General features: G+C 49.2%; 1 protein-coding gene across 1 annotated transcript; it reads right to left on the minus strand.

The window, feature by feature from the left end:
- Window positions 1-1,285: 1,285 nt before the first annotated feature.
- Window positions 1,286-14,689, minus strand: LOC141968875 (cholesterol 7-desaturase nvd-like). The gene is made up of 7 exons (XM_074924120.1): window positions 14,389-14,689; window positions 11,060-11,248; window positions 8,505-8,683; window positions 6,929-7,054; window positions 6,540-6,659; window positions 4,568-4,744; window positions 1,286-2,579 (listed from the first exon to the last, which is right to left on the minus strand). Exons 1-7 carry the CDS (start codon window positions 14,687-14,689, stop codon window positions 2,418-2,420), a joined length of 1,254 nt encoding a protein of 417 aa, XP_074780221.1. The 3' UTR covers window positions 1,286-2,417.
- Between the last annotated feature and the right edge of the window lie 7,920 nt (window positions 14,690-22,609).

Raw genomic sequence — 22,609 nt, forward strand, 5'->3', positions numbered from 1 at the left:
CCTTGGCATGTCAGTGCCTTCTGGCACTGAATGGTCCTTTTTGCTAGACCCATTTGAAAGGATAAATAAGATTGCAAATGGAAACAAGAGGCTTAAGCTAATCCTGTTTTATTTTCTCATTCTCTAATTTCTGCCTTAACAGGACACTACTTTAGCCTTAGTAATAAAGGAAACGGTAGCTCAAAATTCAGGCTCTGCTGGAGGTATCGGTTTCTTCTGATTTCAGAAGGACTGATGAATCTAGCAAAACTAGTTTAACTCATCATCTCTAATCTGATCTTCAACAACTTGCCTGCCTTGGAGTTTTGTGCATCCCGAGATCCTGTATGTGAGAACACAGCAAGGGCCAGGGAGCAACAGCGCAGTTGTGTCACAAGAGGTCTGTACCTGTGTGTGTCTGTGTCTGTGTGTGGTGGCCTGTGCCCCCTTGAACGTGTGGGTGACCCGTGCCGTGTAATCTAGCATTTCTGGTCTGGTAGTTGCAGTTTCTGCCACTTACTGCTTCTTCATCGCTGTCACTGTGAGGGTGCTGCGCCCTAAGGAATGGGGTGCTGGGAGCTGAAGGAGTGGGACGGGCAGGGCAGGCCCAGCCACAGGCTTAACCACAAGTCTCTATCTAATCAGGCAAGCTCATGGTGATAAGGCAGGTCTGAGGTCAAGGTGGAAAGTCGATCTGCAGCTCGGAGTTGGGATCTGGTGAGGGTGTCCAGACACAGCCCAGCCATCACTGGGCAGGTCTGTGGTGATGGGACAGGGTGAAGGTCAAGCTGGGAAGTTGGTCTGTGGTCAGAGTTCAGATCAGCCAGGCATGGCCATGTCTGCGGCTGAGCTGGAGGCTTCCTACAGCTCAGGACAGGGACTGAAGGTCCAGAGCTGAGCTGAAATGGGGCTCCTGGGCCATGGGCAGGGTGTGGATGAATGCCCCAGGTGAGCCTGGGCAGGGCCACTGAGACGTACTAGTGCTCTCAGGTTCCCAAGAGGCACAGGCTGTTGGGCAGTGCTTCTTGTTGAAGCTCCTGCCATCAGGTTCCTTGCTTGGAGATTCCCTGTGGCTCCTGGAGCAGAACTGCATGGGCCAGCTGCGGAATCACTCCTCCCATGGTGTTCTTACCCCACGAAACAGTGAAGAACAACAAACCATGAACATGAGATCAGTTTTTAAAAAAATTTAATAGGGAAATATTGACAGTGCAATAGCCAGATGTGAGTGGTAAAGGCACAGCTTACATCTGGGATGCGGCCAGGGTGGGTGATGGACTCTGCACTGGCAGAGAGCTGCTCCTGGTCCTGCTCTGGATTAATGATGAAGGAGGAACCAGAAGTCTCAGCAAAGAGCAGAATGCACAAGACACAAGCAAGCACACAGCGCATGAGAACAGCAGCTACCAGTCTCCTTGGAAAGCTCTTGGATTTGAGCATTTGCTGTTGCTGGCTTGTGGCATAGAGTAACTGCCAGAGTCCTGCTAACTATACAAGGCAGGCTCTGCCTGTGGAGATTGTAGGTTTCTCCAGGGGATGAAGCAAAGGCAGAATTTAGCCCTTTCATACAGAGCATGTAGGCACAAAGCACAGGAGAATCCAGACCAGTTTTTGTCAGATTTGCAGCCTAGTTCCCATGTGTTAGCTTTATTTCTGATCACAGTGACAGCAATACCTTTGGTCTTGCCATGAGACACAAATTTTAAAGCCAACCATGTACCCAAGCTATTGCTGTAATCCAGGGGCTACCAAAGCAGGATCTTACTCACATCCTTGACTTGCAGAGTTGTTGTCAGTCCAAGTGGTTTGGTCACCAGGATAGTCCCTCTTCTTCCCAACTAGGTGCAATAGCTCCATCAGGAATTGACTCATGCAGGAGCTCCGTAGGCTCGAGGAAGCCCACAGGTATGGTAAGGACATGGTAGGCAGCTAAAACCCATGCTGCCCTGCTTGCTGCCAGAGAGAGGAAGGCAGCATACCTCTGTGGGCTCTGCAGTCACACCTCGGATGCCATGCAGACATTGGCCAAGGCTCCCCTGGAGAGCTGAACCCTGCCCCAGCCAACAGAAGGGCCTGGCTGGGAAAGGACATTTCAGGCAATAAAAGACCAGATGAAAAGCTTTTTGTATAACTACTCAAACTGATAGCAGCAGCGAGAGGCAAGGGGACTTAAAAGACAGTTCTGGCACTCTTAAATTCATGCTCAGCTCATACGTTGCAGCACAGGTACAAAAGCAAGCATGTTACACCCTTTGGACTTTGTTGCCCTGAGCATAGAAGGTAAAAGCGGTTCGCCAGGGCTCAGGCTCTGCTCCCTGTGCCAGTGCCAGTATTTGTTATATTGATCATACCTGCCCCGCACCACTGCCCACCAGCCCAGGGTGGGCAGGAGCCACCTCAGAGCCTCTGGCCACCTTCTGCAGCTGACAGCAAGGTCCTCACCAGTCCAGGCCCTCCTTCTGCACTGGGAGCCTCATGCTCTTCTCGCTGTAGAATTGGGCATACCAGCGTCGGTGCTTCTGGATGCTGGAGTCCTCTCTGACCAGCAGTGGCTTGGGCCGATACTGTTTGTTATTCCAGATGGTCATATCACGCTCAAACTGGGGGAAGAAGAAAGGTCCCATTCAGGCGGTGAAGCTGAACCAGCAGTTTTGCACGTGCTACCTGCACACTAGATTTACCTGTCGGCATTTCTCCCAAATGTCCAGTGTGGAACAGCTCATGCTGTTTGTAACTTGTAACACTACCGCTCTGTCCACAGTTAGCAGATGTTTAGCCCATTGTAGCTCCCAAACAAGAAGCCACTTTCATCTTAGACTGCCCCTGCCATAGGAGATACTAAAAAATAAAGAGATGTGTGAAGGTAGGAGCTGCTCCACCTGAGATTTTTGATTCATTGGGTAGCCCAGCCAACCAGGTCTTTATAAACTAAGCATCTGCATCTTAAACTCTGCTCAGACCCGCAGTAAGATTATGGCGTTTTCCTTTGTGGGCAAGTCTCTGCAGAAATTAGTGCTGCTCATTCACATTAGTAAGATGCAAAATATTAATCCAGCATTTACACAATACAGGCTAACACAGCTAAGTTCTGTTTGGGATAGGTGTTTGGCATCTGAAAATCTTTTGGCAATTTTTACTGTAGTACCAGTGAAACCCTCTCTGGTCAGCCCAAGCAGTTTCCAGGCTTTAACCTCTGACAGAAGAGAATGACATGAACTCTCCTGACTGCTTGTAAGGGAATTACAGGGATGATGGATTCAGATTTTTCTTGGTAGTACCAGTCGGTATAATGAGAAATAACATCCACACATCGCAGGTTGAGAAGTTCAAAATGGACATTAAAAATAAAAACTAACAATATGGGTAGAGCAATAATGGAATAGGTCACCCAAGGAGCTAGAGTCATAGAACAGTTTGGGTTGGAAGGGACCTTAAAGATCATCTAGTCCCAACCCCCCTGTGACAGGCAGGGACACCTTCCACCAGCCCAGAGCCCAAAGCCCCGTCCAACCTGGCCTTGAACCCTTCCAGGGAGGGGGCAGCCACAGCTTCTCTGGGCAGCCAGTGCCAGTGTCTCAGCATCCTCACAGGGAAGAATTTCTTCCTTAGATCTAATCTAAATCTGCCCTTTGTCAGTTTAAACCCGTTACCCTTGGTCCTATCCCTACACCCCCTGATCAAGAGTCCCTCCCCATCTTTCCTGTACCCCTTTCAGTGTTGAAAGGTTCCTATAAGGTCTCCCCAGAGCCTTCTCTTCTCCAGCTGAACCCCCCCATCTCTCTCAGCCTGTCCTCACAGGGGAGCGCTCCAGCCCCCTGAGCATCTTTGTGGCTTCCTCTGGCCCCACTCAAGCAAGTGATCTTCTGATGTTGGTGCCCCCAGAGCACTGCAGGGGGGTCTCACAAGAGCCAAGTAGAGGGGCAGAATCACCTCCCTCAACCTGCTGAACACACTCCTCTTGATGCAGCCCAGGATGTGGGGGCATTCTCCAAAGGAGGAGGCCTTCAAGGCCACGCTTGACATGCTTGAATTTGGCAATGGTCTTGCTCCAGCTGGGATATTGGAGACCTCCAGAGGGACCTTTTACCACTTCCATGAATTCCAGTGGCAATAACCTGGAAAACCTCTGTCAGGAGGGGCAAGAGTTGCCGAATCTCATGATAATTTAACAACAGGAGGATTTCTTGGCACAGTTCTTAGCAAAGGTGAAAGGATGATCTTAAAGCACCTGCCTGGGATGCTGAAAATCTGGATGCAGTTATTAGTTCACTCAAAGACTTCCTGCAGCTTGGGAGAGGCTGTCTCATCCTTGCATAGGTTGGGAGTTCCTCATCCATACGAGAGGGATAGTGCCTCTGCCACCATCAACACATGACCCACTGCAGGGATCCTCTTTACTAAACCTCTAGTTTAGTTCTTTGGGCTACTAAAAATGAAGGATCATGCCAAGCACTGAAAGGATCTTGCCCACGAGTGCTTTGCTTCCACATACATCTAAGCCCATGTGGGCAACTGCTCTCAATCTCCCATCTCCTAGCCACCAAGCTCCAGGGAATAATGTTTAGCTGCTGTTCTTTGGAGGCCTTACCTGTATGCACTCTGCTCTCAGGATGAACTTGGGGATTATGGCCGGAATGTTCTTCTGGTAGTAGATTTTGTGAACAACATTCTGCAGGAGAGGCTCCAGGGGAGTCACCGTCTGCAGGATGATCCCATGGCCCAGGAAAGCGTGTTCAAAGATCAGGAAAACCAGCCCTGGCCCCACCTGCAGAGCAGCAGAGCACACTCAGGGGAAAGTCCTCAATGGTCCAGCCCTCTGGTACAGCAACTCTGACAGCTTGAGGTCTGCTTGAGATGTCTCCTAAACTGTGCTCAAAGCCCCCTTTACTCCATCTTCTCATTATATGATATGCACAAAGTCAAGCTCTGTCAGGGCCATGCGTCACAGACCACTTGCCAACTGTTAATGCTCCCCAGGCCAGGGGAAATCCAGCAGAGCCGTGTATTGACCTGGGACATCCACAGATGGGTCAGGGCTGGATGACTTTGCTGTGGGCCCACGGGAATTCCTGAGAGTTTACAGTGTTCTACCGGTCCCAAACAGTTTAAAAATCTAATCTAGGAAATGCTTCCAAATTTTCACTTGATCTTGTTCATCACTGAATGACCTTCAGGTCAACAGCCTTACTGGATTGTTGACACGGGTCCTGGACTCTGATCTCAGTACTAGTGACTGAAACATGGTATGGAGGTAATACAACGTCCTGCTCCTGCTCTGGCTTTCTCCTTTGTAGCTGCAACAGTCACTATAGGTTTTAGCTGAAATCAGGTTCAACCTTTTATCTTGCATGACATGAAGTACTTGTTCTGTGCTCTTTGATGTGCCCCCAGACACACAGATACATGGTCATACACTTGGTTCTTTGAAGCATTGCAAATATTGCTGGGATTTTGGGCTAGTTTGTTTACTACTCCTTTAATGTTTGGTCAGGTACAAACTCTTTGTAAGGTTTTTTTTAATGTCTTTTTTCTCCTGTTCGTTAATATCAGTGCTAAATAGCACAGATCTAAGAATTAAACAGAGATACAATCAATATCCACTTAGTGATAATTCCCTAATTACACTGAGATCTATCCCTTATCAAAGTTTTGTATCATGACTTGTTTTGCTGTTCTGAATTTTTAATATGGGAATAGGTATGAGAACAAAGTTAATAGTTTTATCAGGCAAGCTTAGCATTGCATCAGAAAAACCCAAACCCACAACTAAAACTGAAAGTGAGCATATCTGTTCCCATTGATTCATATTTAGTGGCATTATTTCTATTTTCCTTTAATTCTTTATCAATTTGTGTCAGCTTTCTATTATCTTCCTCAGGGCTGATCTTGGTCTGCAAGACATGCTGTTTCTGATTTTTTGAAAGTGGAGAGGGGAAAGATAAGTGTGGTTAATAAACATGTTTCCAAAAGAAAAAAAAAAAAAAAAAAAAAAACACACACAAAACCACCAGAAAATAAGAAAATAATGAGCAAACTTTTAACTTCAGGAGGAGCTCTCAACCTTAGTATGAATTTATTTCTTTAGCATAAATGTTCATAAATTGACAAATCTTTGTGCTTTCCAGAAAGCTGTGTGAAAAGCCCTGAGTATTTTGGATCACACAGATCAACATCCTCAAAATGTTTCTTACTGTACTGAGTGCTTACTACACCTTCCCCAGGCGTGTTCGCCATGGACTGGAAAGGTCCTCACTTCAGTATTGTAAAGTGCTGGGACAATGTGGTATGAAGGTCCCTTGGGACTGGTTTTCTCACGTACTAGCTTTTATTTCTTTTTTTTAAAGTTGTTTTATGGGCACAGCAGCCCCTATGACCCCTTCCTTCTCTCTGTGCTGCCCAGCCAGGGAGCAGCCCAATGCCAGTGTGTAGTTTTGACCCACGTGTCTGATGCATTTGGCAGGGAAAGCTACACTGGGCAGGATGGGCAAAGACTCACTTGGACTTCCAGGTGACAAAGCCCTTCAGCTCAGGGTGCTGGTGGTTACCAGCACAGGACATACCTGCCTGACAGAAACTGTCAGATCCATCAAGGAGACGTGTTTCCCAAAGACGGTTGCGCTGTGTTGAACCAGCAGCCGGGAGCAATGCTCGTTGGGCTCCAGCTCCGGCCACCACTCAGCCTGGAGGGGTGAAGAAGGGTCAGCTCAGTCCAAGAGATGGAGGGTACAGACTGAGGGGAGGTAGCAGTGAGATGGTGAGGAACATCTAGAGATGAGCACAGATGAGGGAGCGCAGCTAAAACCCTCAGAGACACAGAAAACAGACTGGACCTAAAGATGGGGGGATGAAGCAGAGGGGGTGAGGTGGGACTGATGATTTGAGACAGAAAGGAAACCTGGTTTGTATGACTTTGACCTCCTCATGGCTAAGAGAGGAGCTAGGGTCTTACCTTCCAGATGTGCTTCATAAAATCCCACAGCTTGGACCTTGTGTATCTCAGATCAGATCCGCCCAGAATACCTGGCCCATGGAGAAAAGCCAGGTGAGCCGAGTCAGCCGCATTCTCGGGGATTTCCTGCCATCGGGGAACAAATTGCCATTGGCAAGAGCTGCCTTGGGTGTGAGCTGCCTGTACCTACTGGCAGTGTTGCAAAGCAGCAGCGTGACTGCGGTACAGCCCAGGGCACAGCAGAGATGCTCACAGCAAGAGGCAACAGAGTGCGTGGAGGAAGAGACCTCAGCACAGACTGACCTGGGGCCAGTTCTTAACTAGTGTATAGGAATCGTTTAAACATGAAATTCAGAAAATTGAGAGTTCATTTTAAGCTCAAAGAAGTCTGTGCATGTTAACTTCTGGAGCTGCACAGTTTGGACTCCAAGTAAGTCCGTCCTTTGGCCATGTAAGAAATGGAAGAAATAAAGCATTTTTGTGCTTGTGCTCCTAGACTAGTTTTCACATACTTGTAAACCTTTAAACTCCACCAGCCTACCCACAATATGTTGCTTTTAGAGATGTTTTAACTGCTTTGTTACTCAAATACACCAGCTTTCCACCAGTTTGGCAAGTAGCACAGACTGGCCCCAGTATAGACCTGTGTACAATGGCTTGCACTGAAAAGCAGACATGAAATAAATATTATTATCTCCTCAATCTCCCAAATTCTCCCTGCTTTTCACAACTCTTCTGCACACTCTCAGAGCTGCATCTCCTGTGTCTCATGCACCTTCTTAATTTCTTCTAATAATTCTCCATTCCCTTCTATTCCACCCACCTTAGTTGTGATTTAGTCAGCAGGCAGGTGCTGCCTTTAGAGAGAAGTGCGCTCCAGGTTAAGAGTCTTTTTTTGTCACTGACTTTTACAAACAGAAGTTTTCTGCTCAGTGGCATGCAAATAAAAATCTCCCAAGGACCTCCAGAGATTGCCCAGTTTCAAAACTGCTGCTGTTTCCCATCGCTCTCCCGAAGGAGCCTCCACCCATGGCCAACCCCTCCTCCCTCCAAGGACCACGGCCAACAGTCCCTTCTGTTTAGTGTGATGAAATGGTTCCCCTTTTCTGGACTCATTTCCTCTGAGAAGCGATGGAGGCAACAGCCATTTTGTTCTCCGTGGCACATTTGTCAGCGTATGATGGTGATTATGAAGATTAACAGCAAAATAACTGCGCGCTTTCATTCCAGTGATCAATGAGTTGAAAAGCCTCCTGACACTAAGTGCCGCAATTCTTAGAAAATCTTTTTTTAAATTACATCAGTTATAAGTCAAATCAAATTAACAGATTCCTTTTAAGTACCCAGAACATCTGTTCTCTACTTGAGAAGCTCACGATCCGTGTTTGGGGAACATATGCCATATTTTCGGTGTACAGCGCAGGGATGTATTTCTAGGTCTGAGCAGTGATGACTGAGAGCAGGCAGAGCCTGGTTAACTGGGAGGAGCTGTCCCTGAATGGGTTAACTGGGAGGAGATGTCCCTGAACTGGACTATAGGAGAGGACCTGCCCCACGGAGGGACAGGGCTCCCTACCTGTATGTGTGCATCAATGAAGTGCTCTGTCTGTCCACGGAACACCCACTCTCCGGTGACAATCTCACGCTGCTCGGGCACTGCCCACGTTGGGCTGATCCCTTCGCAGTGGTACCAGAGCAGCAGCATCCCATTCACCTCGCAGGATGGCCAGGTCCGCACCCTCGCAAATTCTGGCACTGCAGAGGACAGAGAGGAATTGGTTAAAAGTGGCATCTCCAAGGCTGAAGCTGGCACTGAGGGTTCTGAACCACGACTCAGAGATCATCTTTATGGGAGGTATTCATGTGGCACACTCTCTGGTGACACTTTTCCAGCTTTCAGGCTGTTGAAGAAGGACAACAGCTTCTGAATTTCACAGAAGATATTTTGCTTAAATCGGTTTTAATTTAGTTGGGTGTTCTGCATATGTTTTTTAAGGAAGCGACACAGCTGGCTGCTCTGCAGCCTCTTCCACTACTCTTAAAACTGTTCAGATAAGTCGATGTCTGCTGCATCAGTGGACCCTCCTCAAAAGCTAAAAGGAGATGCTTTAAGTTAAAGATGTGCAGAGAGTAAAAGCCATCTCTACCTTTCAAGTTCATGTCATTCTGTTACAATACTGCAGTATCATGAGCGGCATTAAGAATATATCTGCACTCCTTCCAGTGAAATGAATTTTGGCATTTATATGTACCCAGTTGACAGAAAATGTAGCTTCTACTGGACTGGAAGGCTTTTGACTTCATTACTGCTTTTTTTCTAATTTGCAAACAAGCACAGAGATAGTGCTTCCTTGTTATTCAGCCTTGTACAGTCATGTGGGAGGTAAAATAATAGGAGAAATTCTGTTTCTCTTTTAGTCAATGAATACTAGAGGGGGAAGGAGAAGACCATCAATGCAATTTCTGACCAAAAAAGTCTGGTGTCTTGGGTGGGATGCACTTCACTGAATTTTAAAGAGGGCTTCCTCTGCCCTCTCGCAGACATAAAAGACCTTTGAGATCATCAAGTCCAACCATTAACCTCACACTGCCATGGCCACCACTAAGCCATGTCCCTAAGTGCCACATCCACATGTCTTTTAAATACCTCCAGGGATGGTGACTCAACCCCTTCCCTGGGCAGCCTGTTCCAATGCTTGACAAACTTTTCAGTGAAGAAATTTTTCCTAATATGAAATCTAAACCTCCCCTGGTGCAAGTTGAGGCCATTCCCTCGGGGCCTGGTGCTGGTTCCTTGGCTCCAGAGACTCATCCCCCCTCTCTGCCCCCTCCTGGCAGGGAGCTGTAGAGGGCCAGGAGGTCTCCCCTCAGCCTCCTCTTCTCCAGACTGAACCCCCCCAGTTCCCTCAGCAGACCTGTGCTCCAGACCCTGCCCCAGCTTCACCTAACACCACGTTGGGCTCTGTGGCTCGGCTTGGCTGTCGGTCCCCACTGCAAGCTGGAGGAGCTGCTCATCCAAATTCTCCAAAATCCCTCTCTGTCAAAGTGACCTGCATGAGCACAGATGGCTTTTAAATCTGTTTAAATCAGCCTGACCCATTTGGGCTGTATAGGAGCAGAGCAGCTGCCTGCAGTTTCATTCTTTTAATAACTATGGATAATAATGACTCTGAATACAGACATTTCAGATGAAACAAGGCACTCTGGCAGGCATTTGCATATGTCCAGAATATTCATGCTCATTTTTGTGTTCACTTGAGCGCAGCTCCTTGACTGAGTGTGTATGGGAAAAAAAAGACAGTATTAGTCTTTTTTTTCTGAAAACAACACACACACACAAAAAGGAATTGCTGTTTGGTGAGATCTATAAATTTTTTATCTTATCCCATATAGATGGAATGTTTCTTTCACTTCGGGAAAAATAATCTGTTAGTAGAAAGATTGACTTTTGCTGCTAATCAAAGTTTTCATTGCTAACCCAATCAATTCCAAAGTTGAACTTTTCAGGAAAATAACTAAGCACACACCCAAGCAAAAGGTAAGTCTGTTTACTGGTTTCAGCTACATCTAGAATTGGTGATTTAAACTATTTAGTGCAGCCAGATCAAGTTATTGTTACATGTGAACTTTAAGTAAGATCCCCTTCCTTCACAGTCAATGCAATCCATGTCTAGAGCTCTCCTGGATTCCAACCAAAAGTTCCCTTCAGGCTTTAAAAGGGGAAAAATTTGCGATTGAGGGATTATTCTATCATGCTAATGCAACAGTTTTAAGCACTGACATGGTGTAAACTGTCACTATAAGAGGACAGAATCATTCCTGAAATCCAGTAGCACCTCAGATCCATCCCTGCTGGTGCAGTGGACAAATCTTTTATGCCCTACCTGCTGAATGCAGGAGTTGCAGGACTATTAAAAGAAAGAAGGGAGGTTATTTAACTAGACTAAAGTCCCAGTTATCATCTGGAACTTAATTAAGCCCCAATATGGACAACCCAGGAGGAGAATTAGGGTGCTGCATGAAATAGGGGAGCAGGAAGGAGGGTGAATTATTATAAAGACCACTTTTCCTTAATGAAGTAGCTTTTAATGAGGACACAGATGCTTTCTGTGGATCTGGGGCATGTTTCACCTTTTTCAGCATAGGGGATGTGGGTGCATTTTCCATCTTCTCCTTGAAACTGCCAGCCGTGAAAGGGGCATTCAATGCAATTGCCCACGACGCGCCCGCCGGCGCTGAGGTTGGCCCCGAGGTGAGGGCAGTAAGCGTCGACCACATAGGCCTGGCCATCCTGGGTGCGAAACGCGGCGAGCTGTTCCCCTGCAGACATACAGGATTATGAAGTTGTAAGAACATCCCCAGATGAGGGAGGGTCAGGTACATTGCTCAGCCCGTCCTGCACAGGCAGCACCAACTGGTGCTCTTACCCAACCTGGAAGGCATCGGCCCGTGCAAAGACATGCAGGAATATCCTGCTAAAAATTAATACTGGAAGTATTCTTGCCTTTCTAGTGGAAGACCGGTGGCAGGACAGGAATAGGGTTGTTCTGGAGAAGTTATTTAACCACGAGATGGCACCAGGCAGCTGCCAGCGCCGGGGCCGGTGCTGCTGCCCAGGGCTGCGGGCAGGAGGCTTATGCTGACTGCAGAAAGGGCCTTGCAAAATTGGGATGGCAGCTGCTATAGCAAACGCACACGGTGTGGTGGCTGTCAGCTCCCTGCCCGGGTTTAAAAGCTGTCCCAGGGCACCCTGGGTTCCACATGCAGCACGTTGGCACCGTGCAGAGCCAGGCAGCTGCCCAGAGTCCCGGGGGGCTGCTAGAGCACAGAAACGTCCCTGCTGGGGGGCACTGCCTTGCTCCAGGCAGGGGAGGGTGTAATCTCTCCTGGTCATCTCTAAACCGTTATGACTTTGACCCTCAGCCCTGGTTTTTGAGTTCTCAGAGACCATTTCAGCTGCAGGATAAAAGGTGCCTTCACAAAGGTGTTTAAATACTTAGGATGCTTCCCCTGCTAAGGGAGAGATACACAGAGAAGAGTGAGAGCTGCATGTAAAGAGTGCTCTGTTGCTGTCCCTTTGCCCGAGAGGTGTAAGAGCAGAGCACACAGGCACATACATTTCAGGGATCTCTGGTAATGGTAGCTGGAAAGAGAAACACTTCATCTATTTGCTTTTGAACTCCAAGAGCTGTCCACACTACAGCTCAGCAGCAAATCCTTCCTCGGGCAGGGATGGACAGGTGCTGTGAGCCAGAGCACTGACACCTCCTCGGCAAAAGGGAGTTTTCTGGTGAAGCGCAGGGAAGTCCCTGACTCTGGTGTGCCCGTTGCAAGGAGTGGAGAGTCGGCTCCGGAGTGGCTGTGGCCGTGTTGCCCTGGCACTCAGACTTGCTATTCTCCATCGCTGGGCCTGATCCCTTGTGCTCCCTGAAGCAATGTGAGGAAAGGGGGAAGGCAGAGAAAGGGTTTCTGCCTGTTGTTGGAAGTGTTGCAGGTTCACCAGAAGCAGGAGCCGTATGGAAACACAGGAGCAGTGTTGGATGGGTCAGACCAGAGCACTTGGAGCCCAGCGGAATCCCAGCCACATGCCCCACAGAGCAGCCCTGCAGCCTGGTGCTTTGCCCATCAAAGTTTTAAGATGGTTTTACCCCAAGAAGGCCCCGCCTTTCCTTCATACAAGCAGTCTGGAGGAATTCTGCCTTGAAGATCTGAATCAGTGCCCATGACAAGACCCTGATGAGTTGCCCAAAAACCTCACTGTGGGCTCCTGAGGAGGCTGCTTTTGCCTCCAGCCTTTGCACTCTGGAGCTAGCAGAGCCAGAGGAGATGCTGATCTTTGCTCTGGCTTGTGCATCAAATCTGATGTCTCTTCACTTGGGAGGACAGTATCCTGGCCTGAGATATACTGAAAACCTCTGTTGCAGGTGACTATTAGAGTGTTAACAGCCACATGCTGATGTTTTCCTATTAATTACACTATTTTATGGAAAACAAACAGCGAATGTAGCAAGAACAGCACATGGGACATAAAGAACCCCAAGGCCATTGTGCAGTTCCAAGCACCTGGCTCAGAGGACCCCTCTGGGCTTTCCTGCACAGGACCCTCACCGGGGTCTGCATCTTCCCCACAGCAAGCACCTGGACAGCAGTGCTGCATGGTGCCCCCCAGCTCTTACCCCACTTCCAAAATCTCGGGAGAGAATGAGGCTTTCCTGCATGCTCAGTGCCGTGTTTTGGAAGGTGTCCCATCCCAGAGGATGAGTCTTGCAGGCACTGAGTCAAGTGATTTTTAATCTTTCTTCTCCTCTGGCTCACTGCCTCTGGAGCAGGGCTGCATCTCCAGGCTATGCTCACAGACTCCAAGCTAAATTACACATCCACAAACCTGGAGGCTACAGGTTGTTTAACTGTCTTATTTACTGATAATCTTCCTGGCACCAGTACACTACTGTCACTCTGCCACCAGAAGTGATTTTACCTGCACATTTCAGCCAGACCCAGAGGACTGAGTGCCAGGAACCAGGCTTCAGGCAGACAAGGGAGTCGTAAGAGGCTGGTGGGGCCTCTCTAGGACGTGTATATTGAATTACTTAGGCCCCATTATACAAAAAGAAAACAAACCCAAACAGCTTCAGAGAAGAGGATGGCTCTTGAAAACAGAAACCTCCCCACACTTTCACCACTGAATCTGAGAGGTTTCAATGCAGAAACATCCCTTCTGATGACAAAGGCACCAGTACAAGTCCAAAACCATCTTCAAGGTGAAAGGACCCTAGAAAAGCACCACACCCCTCTGGATGTGGCTGTGAAGCCTCATCCTGATCTCCCCAGGACATGAGGAGCTGCAGGTGGCAATGCCTGGGAGGAGAGCAATGTCCTAGCAAGGAGCCCAGAGAGTGGAGCCCTGCACACTCTCAAGGAACCTGTGCCATGATGTCCCCAGTGTCCCAGAGGGCTGCTCAATGCCCATGCAAAATCCCAGGCTGTGACACCCTTGGTGCCCCTATGTGGGTGCTGGCCTGGTTGCCCTGGAAGGGGTGTGCAGGCAGAGTAGTGTCAGTGCCATAGCAGCAGAGCCCCCAGGCAGGGATGCGCTGCACACTAGCGAGGAGCCTGGGCTCCTCAGTGCCCCAGCATAGGTGCTGGTTTGGATACCCCTGTGCCCCAGCAGGGTGCCCATGCTGGGGTGCTCCAGCGCCCTGAGGAGGATGTCTGTGTGAGGATGTCCCGGTGCCTCAGTGCGGGTGCATGGGCAGGGATGTCCCTGTGCCCCAGCGGGGGTGCCCGGGCAGGGATGCCCAGTTTGCCTGGCAGGGACGTTGTGCAGGATTCCCCGGTCCCCAGCGGGGGTGCCCGGGCAGGGATGCCCTGCACGTCGGCCAGGATCCCGAGCCTCGTCTTCCCCGTTGCCCGGGCGGGGGTCGGGGACGCCGGTCGGGGATGCGGCGGCTGGCACTCACCGAGCAGGGCGAGGCTGCGGACGGCCCCGCGGGGCAGCTGCGCGGAGTCGAGCAGGCGGTACCAGCCGTTGGGGTAGGGCGGCGGGAGGGCGCCGGGACGGCGGGCGCGGCGGGCAGTTCGCCTCCGGACCAGCTCGGGGGCCGGCAGGTAGCCCACCTGCCCGGGGCCGCGCCGCAGCACCAGCGGCCGGGAGCAGCCCAGCAGCAGCAGGACGAGGAGGAGGAGGAGGAGGAGGAAGAGGAGGAGGAAGAGCAGAGCCCCGCGCCCCGGCCCCGCCGCGCCGCTCCACTCGCTCCCCATAGCGCGCCCGGCCCCGCCGCCACCGCCCCTTATAGCGCGGCCGCGCCCGCCCGGGGAGGCGCTCAGTGGACGGGGGGGGACAGGGAGCGGGGGGACAGGGAGGGGGGGCACAGGACTCCGCACCCCGGGAACCCCCCGAGCACCCCCGGCTGGCTCCCGGTCCGCGGCGGCGGGAGCGCGGGCGGATCCCCCCGCCACAGCAAGGAGGCAACAAGCTCAAGCTGCAGCAAAAGGAACTCATGGGCACATAAGTAAAAATAATGCTCCTCTAAAGAGGGATCTTAAATCCAGCAGCTACATTAATTAGATCAATAAATACCCCAGCGTCCTCCTGAGCTGAGAAAGGGGGACCCCGGAGTTGGGGCTGGCTTTGACATCGGGTACCTGACAGGACTCTGCGTTCACCAGCAGCTCGGAGAGGTGCCAGCACAGAAAACAGGGTAACGAGGGACATGGATCCCCTCCGTGCAGGGAGGATAAATCAGGACAAAGCCAGGTTGGGCTATTTCAGCACGCCAGCTGGGTGGAAAAGTGAGGCATAAAAGCAACACTTGATTTAGTCTGAAGAACTGCACAGGTTCAAGAGGTAACTGTAGAAAAGGCACCTGTCATGTAGATACAGTTAGAGATTTCCAGGAGAAGCAGCAACCCAAAATACCCACTGTAGTACTGAGTAATTGAAAAGGGAAAAGTGCAAAGAAATGGAGCATCTGGCTGAAGCAAAAGGTGAAACTAAAAGAGTGAATTCAGAGAGGGTGACTTGCCTGAAGACCTCACATGAAAGGTTCAGGTAAATATATATGTGACCTATTGGAAACCTGTTCCAGAAGCATGGCAGTGTAGTTACACAGGAGATCGAACACAACAGTTGGAAGCAAACAGATGTCCCTCAGAGCAGGACAGGCTGCGAGTCCTGTCTGAACAGGGAGAAGGAGGAAAGCGGTGACTCTGGCAAGTGAAGTCCAAACAAGGCAGGTCGAAGAAATATAAGCACAGAAGCACATAATCAATACATCCATTGCACAAAACCAGATGGGTGCTTTGAGGATCAGCAAAGCCATTAGACACTGCAGTGAAGGGGCTGAGAGCCACAGGAATGAGCGTGCTCTGTTGGGGAAGGGTCAGCACCCTTTTGCACAGAGAAGTCAATTCTCAGAACCAAGAGCTGAGGCACCAGCAAACAGGTGAACAAGTTCATACTTTGTTCACTTGGCTTCTCAAGACACTTCCTCTAAGGTAAGTTCCAAAAGGTCCTTAAATAACTCTGAAATAACAGGGGGAACCTCTCTGCTTTTGTAATTGGAGAGAAAATAGGAACTAAGGAAAAAGAATAGATGCTCAGCTGTTACAATGGGGAGTAGCATGCATTTATTTACGCAGAACCTGGAAAATGGCATGAACAGATGTCTAAATCATCTGATTAAGATGATTCTAAATTATTCACTATGCTAAAATATAAAGTTGACTGTGAACTACTGCAAAAGAAACCTTACAGATCTCTCAGTGACCAGCAGGCAAACGGCAGGGTCTGCCAGTGAAATGGAATGCACGTGGTGAAGACCCACAGGAGAGCGTTAGCTGTTAATTGGCACTCGGAAAGAGATCTTGACTTGGTCTGTGAATACATCTGCTCACGGCTCCATGCTGCTCAAAAAGACAAATGCAATGTTAGGATTAATTAGTACTAATTAATAGACAAATGCAATGTTAAGAATAATTACTATTAACGCTTTTGTAGGCATGATGATCTAAGCATATGAAAGAAGCAAGGTCCATAGAGGACAATAGAATTTTCTATTAGATGAACTGATACAGTTGGAAAAAAGTTGACAAGCTTGCAGGCATAATAGCTCTCCTTCAAGAATAATTAGCAGTGTAATTTGGAACAGAGCAAAAAAACATCTGCACAAGTTTGATCTACCGCAAGGGGCAGGTAATGGTGACCACTTCACCTTGCATGGAATAAACCTAGAGAAGATACAAATAAAGGAGGAGAGTGATCGGGAGCAGGGGGTGGCATGAATAGAGTAGACCTGAAGTCCTGAATATCAGGTGACTTTACCAATCCATTACCAGTCACTGAACTAGATGGGTCTCAATCTAGCACTTCTCTTTTAAGCTTGTATTTAACCCCTTTTCCAAGTTTGAAGAAATTTATGAGGGGGCAGAGCTTGGTCAGACAGGAGGGAAAATGAAAGAATAACAAATGGGAGACAAGGGGTGCCCTGGGGTGTTGCTGCATAAACCCAGCAGCAATAGCTACCTCCATGGCAAGGAAGGGCTCCATCCAAGAACTGTTTGGCTCCTTTATGAACACTCACCACCTTTGCTCTGCTCTTTTTCCTCAGATATCTTTCTTCCAAGACATCTTACAGGTGCAAACAGGAGGGCCAGGGCACCCACAGAATCCCTGGTGGGACACCCGTGTGCATCCCATGGTGAAGCATCTTCCACTGGTGAAGCATCAAGGGTCACTCAGGCACATCTGGCATGGCACTGTGGGAACTCTGATCCCCTGGGCATGGGTTGGAGCAAGGAAGAGAAGTGAAACAGCCCTTGATGTATGAAAGAGGCCCAGAAACCTTGGGTGCTAGAGACTGAGTGCAAGAGGCATTTACAGATGGATCTAATGGGCCCAGGACAGGGCGCTGGGAGCTCCCGAGTGAGGGCATGGCAGGAGCACCTGGGGACTTGTTGAGTGCTGCAGAGCCTGCACAGACGCACAGGGCACGTGGCTCTACCTTGTGTCCTCCTGCTCTCTGGGGTACCTGGCTCAAGGGTGCTGGGCATGGGCAGTACTGGGGTGAAGCGCACCACATGCGAGAAGGGAAAATCAGGTCCAATGCAGAGATTTCCTTCTCATTCTTAACTTCTCAGGCAAAGCTGGGCAATGACCTGCAGGGGACCGTCCCAAAGCAACTGCGAAACAGAAGAGGAGGAAGCCAGGACATTTGAGTCCAAGAAGCAGTAAATATTTATTTAAACTATGTAAACTGAGTATAATTAAGCATTGGTGAAGTAACTGGCTTCTGTAGGTTATTATCTCTATTTGGTTTTAGGATATACCGAGAGTCTTTCAACTGGTACATAGCAACCTTAGCTACACTAAAGTATTTGTCTGGGGGTTGAAGTAGTGCTGAACTCCCTTCACGGTATACAAAATCCCAATTTCAAACACTCCTGAATTTGCTAAATTAACCATCTAAGGCTGAAATGCTTCTCTCCCCAGGTTTGACACATGCAAGAGCAGTGGTCATGGTAGAGAGGATTCATCTGCTTCAAGAAGTTGAAAACACAAAATTTAATTTTATAGAAAAACAAATAAAGGAGAAATGTGGTGTTTAGTTAATATTAGAAATCTTTAGACTGTCTGGAATTTTCTAGCACATCTCTGCATTAGATCAGGGGTGGGATTTGACATGGCAACTGAAATGGAAAGTAAAGGGCAATTTGCAGGATTACAGAAGGAGAATGAAGCCTTGGAGAACTGGATTGTTGGCCACAAAGACTCTCAATGACATTTTTCACCAGATAACCCTACCTGTGTGTTCGTCTTTCCATGAAGCCCACCTTGAGACTGTGTGTCTTGTTTTCCAGATGTGTTCATTTGTAAGTACATTATCAATACTTTCTGGGAAGGAGATGAGATAAAACTAGGGTTTTTTCAAAAGCAGTGCTGTTTAGTCTTGTCTCATCATGTAGTTATTTGTTTTTAGGCTGGTTTCATAATAGAACTTGTGCAATCAATCTTGTCCTTCGGCATCAAGGTTTTTATCTAAGCAAATATCCATCACACATGACAGGAGAGCACAGCTCTCAAAGGGGCAGGTTTTCTGTCATATTCCTGTGCTCTGGATTTTGTGTTTGAACCCTAACCCACCAATTATCTGTTCTGGTGCACATCGGAGCACACCCAGGCTCCACACTCCATCCTGCCAGCTGGCTCCTATGGTGAGGTACATCAAATCCAGCAGAAAGTCTGGTGCCATTCAGCTCTTGCCCCTACATGCCATTTTGACACAACTGGGCCAGCTCTGGCTTTGTTTGGCTTGCTCAGCATCCTTCAATGCTACTCCCGAGGCCATACACCTCCATTTATCATGTTTGATGTCTTTGAAAGCCACATCTGGCAGGTTGGAAAGCAGCCCTCTAAGTTTTCTGTTCTCCCAGAGACGGGAGCGTTCACATGGGAGCTGCATGGGCTGGAGACGCCCTGGAGCTAGTTCAACATTTGCAAAGACATGAACATTTCTCAGCAACAGCATGAAGAACTGAGTACTGAGGTGTCCCAGGCACCATCCACGTCTGGCTGGGGCAATGCAGAGCTGGGCTGCAGGATGCAAGGGGAGCTCTGAGCACTCTGGTGGGCTCCTGGGTGGGGGACGGGAGGCTTGGGCACGCACACAAGGGTGGTCTGCCAAGGAGATGTTTGCTGCCTCTGAAAAGCAGGTTTCAGAGATGGAAACTCTTGCATGTTTCTGCACCCATCACTGTGAAGACAATGTCCTGGTTTTGAGAAGACCTGACTCTGGAAGTTCCAGAGTGCCTCATTTGTCATTGAGCCCTTTTTCCTTCCCTCTTTTTAGCTTCATACCAGCTCAAAGATGTTGGACAAGCCCAGAGCTCTTACTCTCCCCTTGATAGGGCACCTCTGCCTACCAGTGAAGCCTGTCACCACCTGGACTCTGCTGAGGAGACACAGCCACCTGGAGAAGCTTATATGGCCCTTTTGCCAGGGAATTTCCGCCCCCCCCCCGCACACCTCCAGCCTCTTCAAATGGTGAGACCATTTCTGCTTGAGCAAGATGCTGCACAGGCACAAGCCACCACACCTTTCAATGCCCAGGGCTGCAGATTATTGGTGCAAGAGCAGACTCTGGTGACCCAGTGACTCCAGAGAGCTGCCAGAGATAAAGGCAGCCCTCTGACAGCCCTGGATGTCAGCTCTATCTTGTGAAGGAAGACGGCCACATCCCCTCAGCAAGCTTTCCCATGGACACCCAAGCTGTTGAACTGAACACCAGCATGGTAGGAGCACGTGCTGGGAAGCACCAAGCGCTGCACAGGGGCCAATGCTCCCCAGCATGCTTCATCTCCAGCCACTCTGCACCAGTGATGCATCACCGTATTACTTGTGTCCACGCTCCAGCGTCCTCTGAGGTGAAGATGTGCAGGAAACCCCCAAGCAGTGACCAGTCTCTCTGAGCTCCTTTCCAGCCTCTGCTATGCAGCAGTCCCAGTGGGCTGGAAGTCCCTGAGGACAAGGTTTCCCATCTCCTGGGACACGATGTGCAGGCAGCTGAAGCCCAGCCACCTCTTGGCTGGTTTTCCAAAAGAAAATTGGATTTTTGTCAAAATGAAAGTTTCCCTACAGAACATTTCAAACATGTGATTGCTGGTTTTCCCTTAGAAAATTATTCTGGTGGAACTTCCCACCCACTCCTATGTCACATCTGACTGTGTTTCTGTGCATTCCACTCTTTCCGATTTTACAGAAGCTATTTTTGCATTTGTCACCATCTTTGCCTCTGGCCATTGATGTTTCATGTCCCATCTCTTACCGGTCACCTGAATATCTCCCTGCCTGCTCAGGAACCTCTTGGTATCCAAAAGCCAGTGTAACTGATGTCTTCTTGTTTTAACTCCCCCCAGCCCTGTGCCTTGGACAAAGGCAAATCCCTGGTGGATGGTGGGAATGCTCCTGTGCATGGATGATGCAGGGATGCAGTAACCTTGCAGCAGAGTGGGAGAGACACCTCAGTGCTCATCACTTGGCATAGAATGATGCTGCAGGTTCTTTCTTTGATGATGGGGACTCCAGAGGTGATGTACACTGTGCTTGGGAGGGTGACTGTAGGGAGAGGCGCTCGGAAGATCTTGCCACGTATGGAAAGAATAGAGGCGCACAAAAGACCTCGCAATGTATGGAAAGAACAAGGAACTAAAGATCTCGTGATGTACAGAAAGGTGTATATAAAGCAATCGCGCAGTTAATAAATCGAGCAAATAGCAACCACCATATTGGTGTTTGTGCTTTTGTTCCCACAAAGGTTTTAACCTCCTGCAAGGGTTAGCTGTGATCTGAGAGCCGCATGTCTGTGGACTGGCAGATAGAAAAAGACAGCTAATGCCTTACCACAACAGGTGACAAAGGCCCTTAGAGCCCTAGATCTCATGTCCTGTGAGGAGAGCTGAGTAATGACAACACAGATGCCCATATCATGGCAGCTTTGTGCTGCACAGCGCTGGAGCAGGAAGCTGTGCTGCCTGCTGACTCCAACAGACACATCTGAGTTGCACAGTAGGGTCAGTTGAGTCTCTCTCAGCTGAGATAGCATTTAGGGACAGCACAGACCTGCTGCGCAACTGCAGTCCATCCTGGGTGTCATCGGGAGAAGAGGTGGAGACAGGGCCAGAACATATTATACAACGGCAACAGCTTGGGCCAAACGGCTGCTCAGACACTTTCACCTTGTTCTCCACCCCGTTCCTCCCTGCAGCTCCTGCACCTTAGAAATAATGCCCTTGGGCACCTTACTCTCTGCAGACACTAACCATTGCCTGTCAGTCTGGCTGGATAGCTGACACTGTGACAAGGGTGTCCCCCGCTGTGTCCCAGCTGCTCACACAAATCACATCCTCCACGGGACTGACAGTGGGGAACGCACTGCACCAGTCTGCAGGCAGGTGGTGAGGAGCTGTGGGGGATGCCCTGCACCCCCTTCCTTCTTCATTGTCCCTGACTGCTGTCTGCCACCACCCGCTGCCCACCTCCACCTCAGACTGGGGTTTAGTGCCCTTCTTCATCCCTGTCCCAGGCCATCCTTGTGTTGGTCGCATGGCAGAGACCACCACAGGCTGGTTTCCTCTGCCTGCAGGGTATCCAGGGCAAGGGAGTCTCCCGAGAGGTGTCCAGATACCCAAGCAGCAGGAACAGGAGATGTGATGAAACTGGGCAGGAGGCTCTGGTCCTGGCATGGAGATAATGCAAGGACGAGAGGGCTGCCTTCTTCCAAATTCACCGCCCTTCCTACCCCAGCTGTGCTGGAGCTGGCTTGCACTGACTCTGCAAACAGCTTCCCCAGTGCGGAGAGCCCCTGGAGAAAGCATCCCCGTGGAGGCACCCGTCTGTCATTGCTCCTGGAGACAACGCCCCACACCGCAAGCAGCACGCTTCGACTTCAGCCACTCTCACCTCTCTGTAGCAGCTCATCAGGAGTTTTTCTCCAAATATTCTCAGTGGACATTTTCTCTGCTTTTTCAGCCTCTTTGTAAAGCATGTGATCCCCAGATCTGCGGGCAGCTTTCCCAGCCAGGATTCCCCAGTGCTTTGTACAGAGGTTCAAGCCACTGTCAGCTGCTGCTTTGACCCCTCACGTGTGCATCCAAGGACAACACGAGCTCCTTTATGGTTTAAAATTCATGATCTCTGAACCCCTGGTCAATATTAGAGACCACCTGTCCAGTCAATGTTTCCACTACATCCACAGTTCTGTCCTAAGGGTAGAACCAACAATACTTGCTTCTACCTAGAAGGCTCTGCATTGACAGTCTTAAAATATGTTTCAGTACTTGTTTATCAAACAATCCAAATTATTTGGCATCATTGTTTGCTATCTCACAGATTTTATCTCAATGATTGCTTCCAGAGCAATGGCAGAAATACTGAAGTATCAATCACATCACAGATCCTTTCATACCTGTAGGAATATCTATGTCCCATTGCAGTTTTTCACTAACAGCTGCTCCTCAAGATCCACCATGGCCACTCAGTATGTGCTTTACTTAATTTTATACTTTAGATGAACCACTCTTACATCCTGAAGCTGTACGTAACAAACATTTCCATAGTCTGTGTTATAGCCGTGCAGTTACTGCTATCAATTAAATTTTAATTTTGTCAGAAGAATAATTTAGTTT

Source organism: Athene noctua, chromosome 20, assembly GCF_965140245.1.
Source record: "Athene noctua chromosome 20, bAthNoc1.hap1.1, whole genome shotgun sequence".
NCBI lineage: Eukaryota > Metazoa > Chordata > Aves > Strigiformes > Strigidae > Athene > Athene noctua.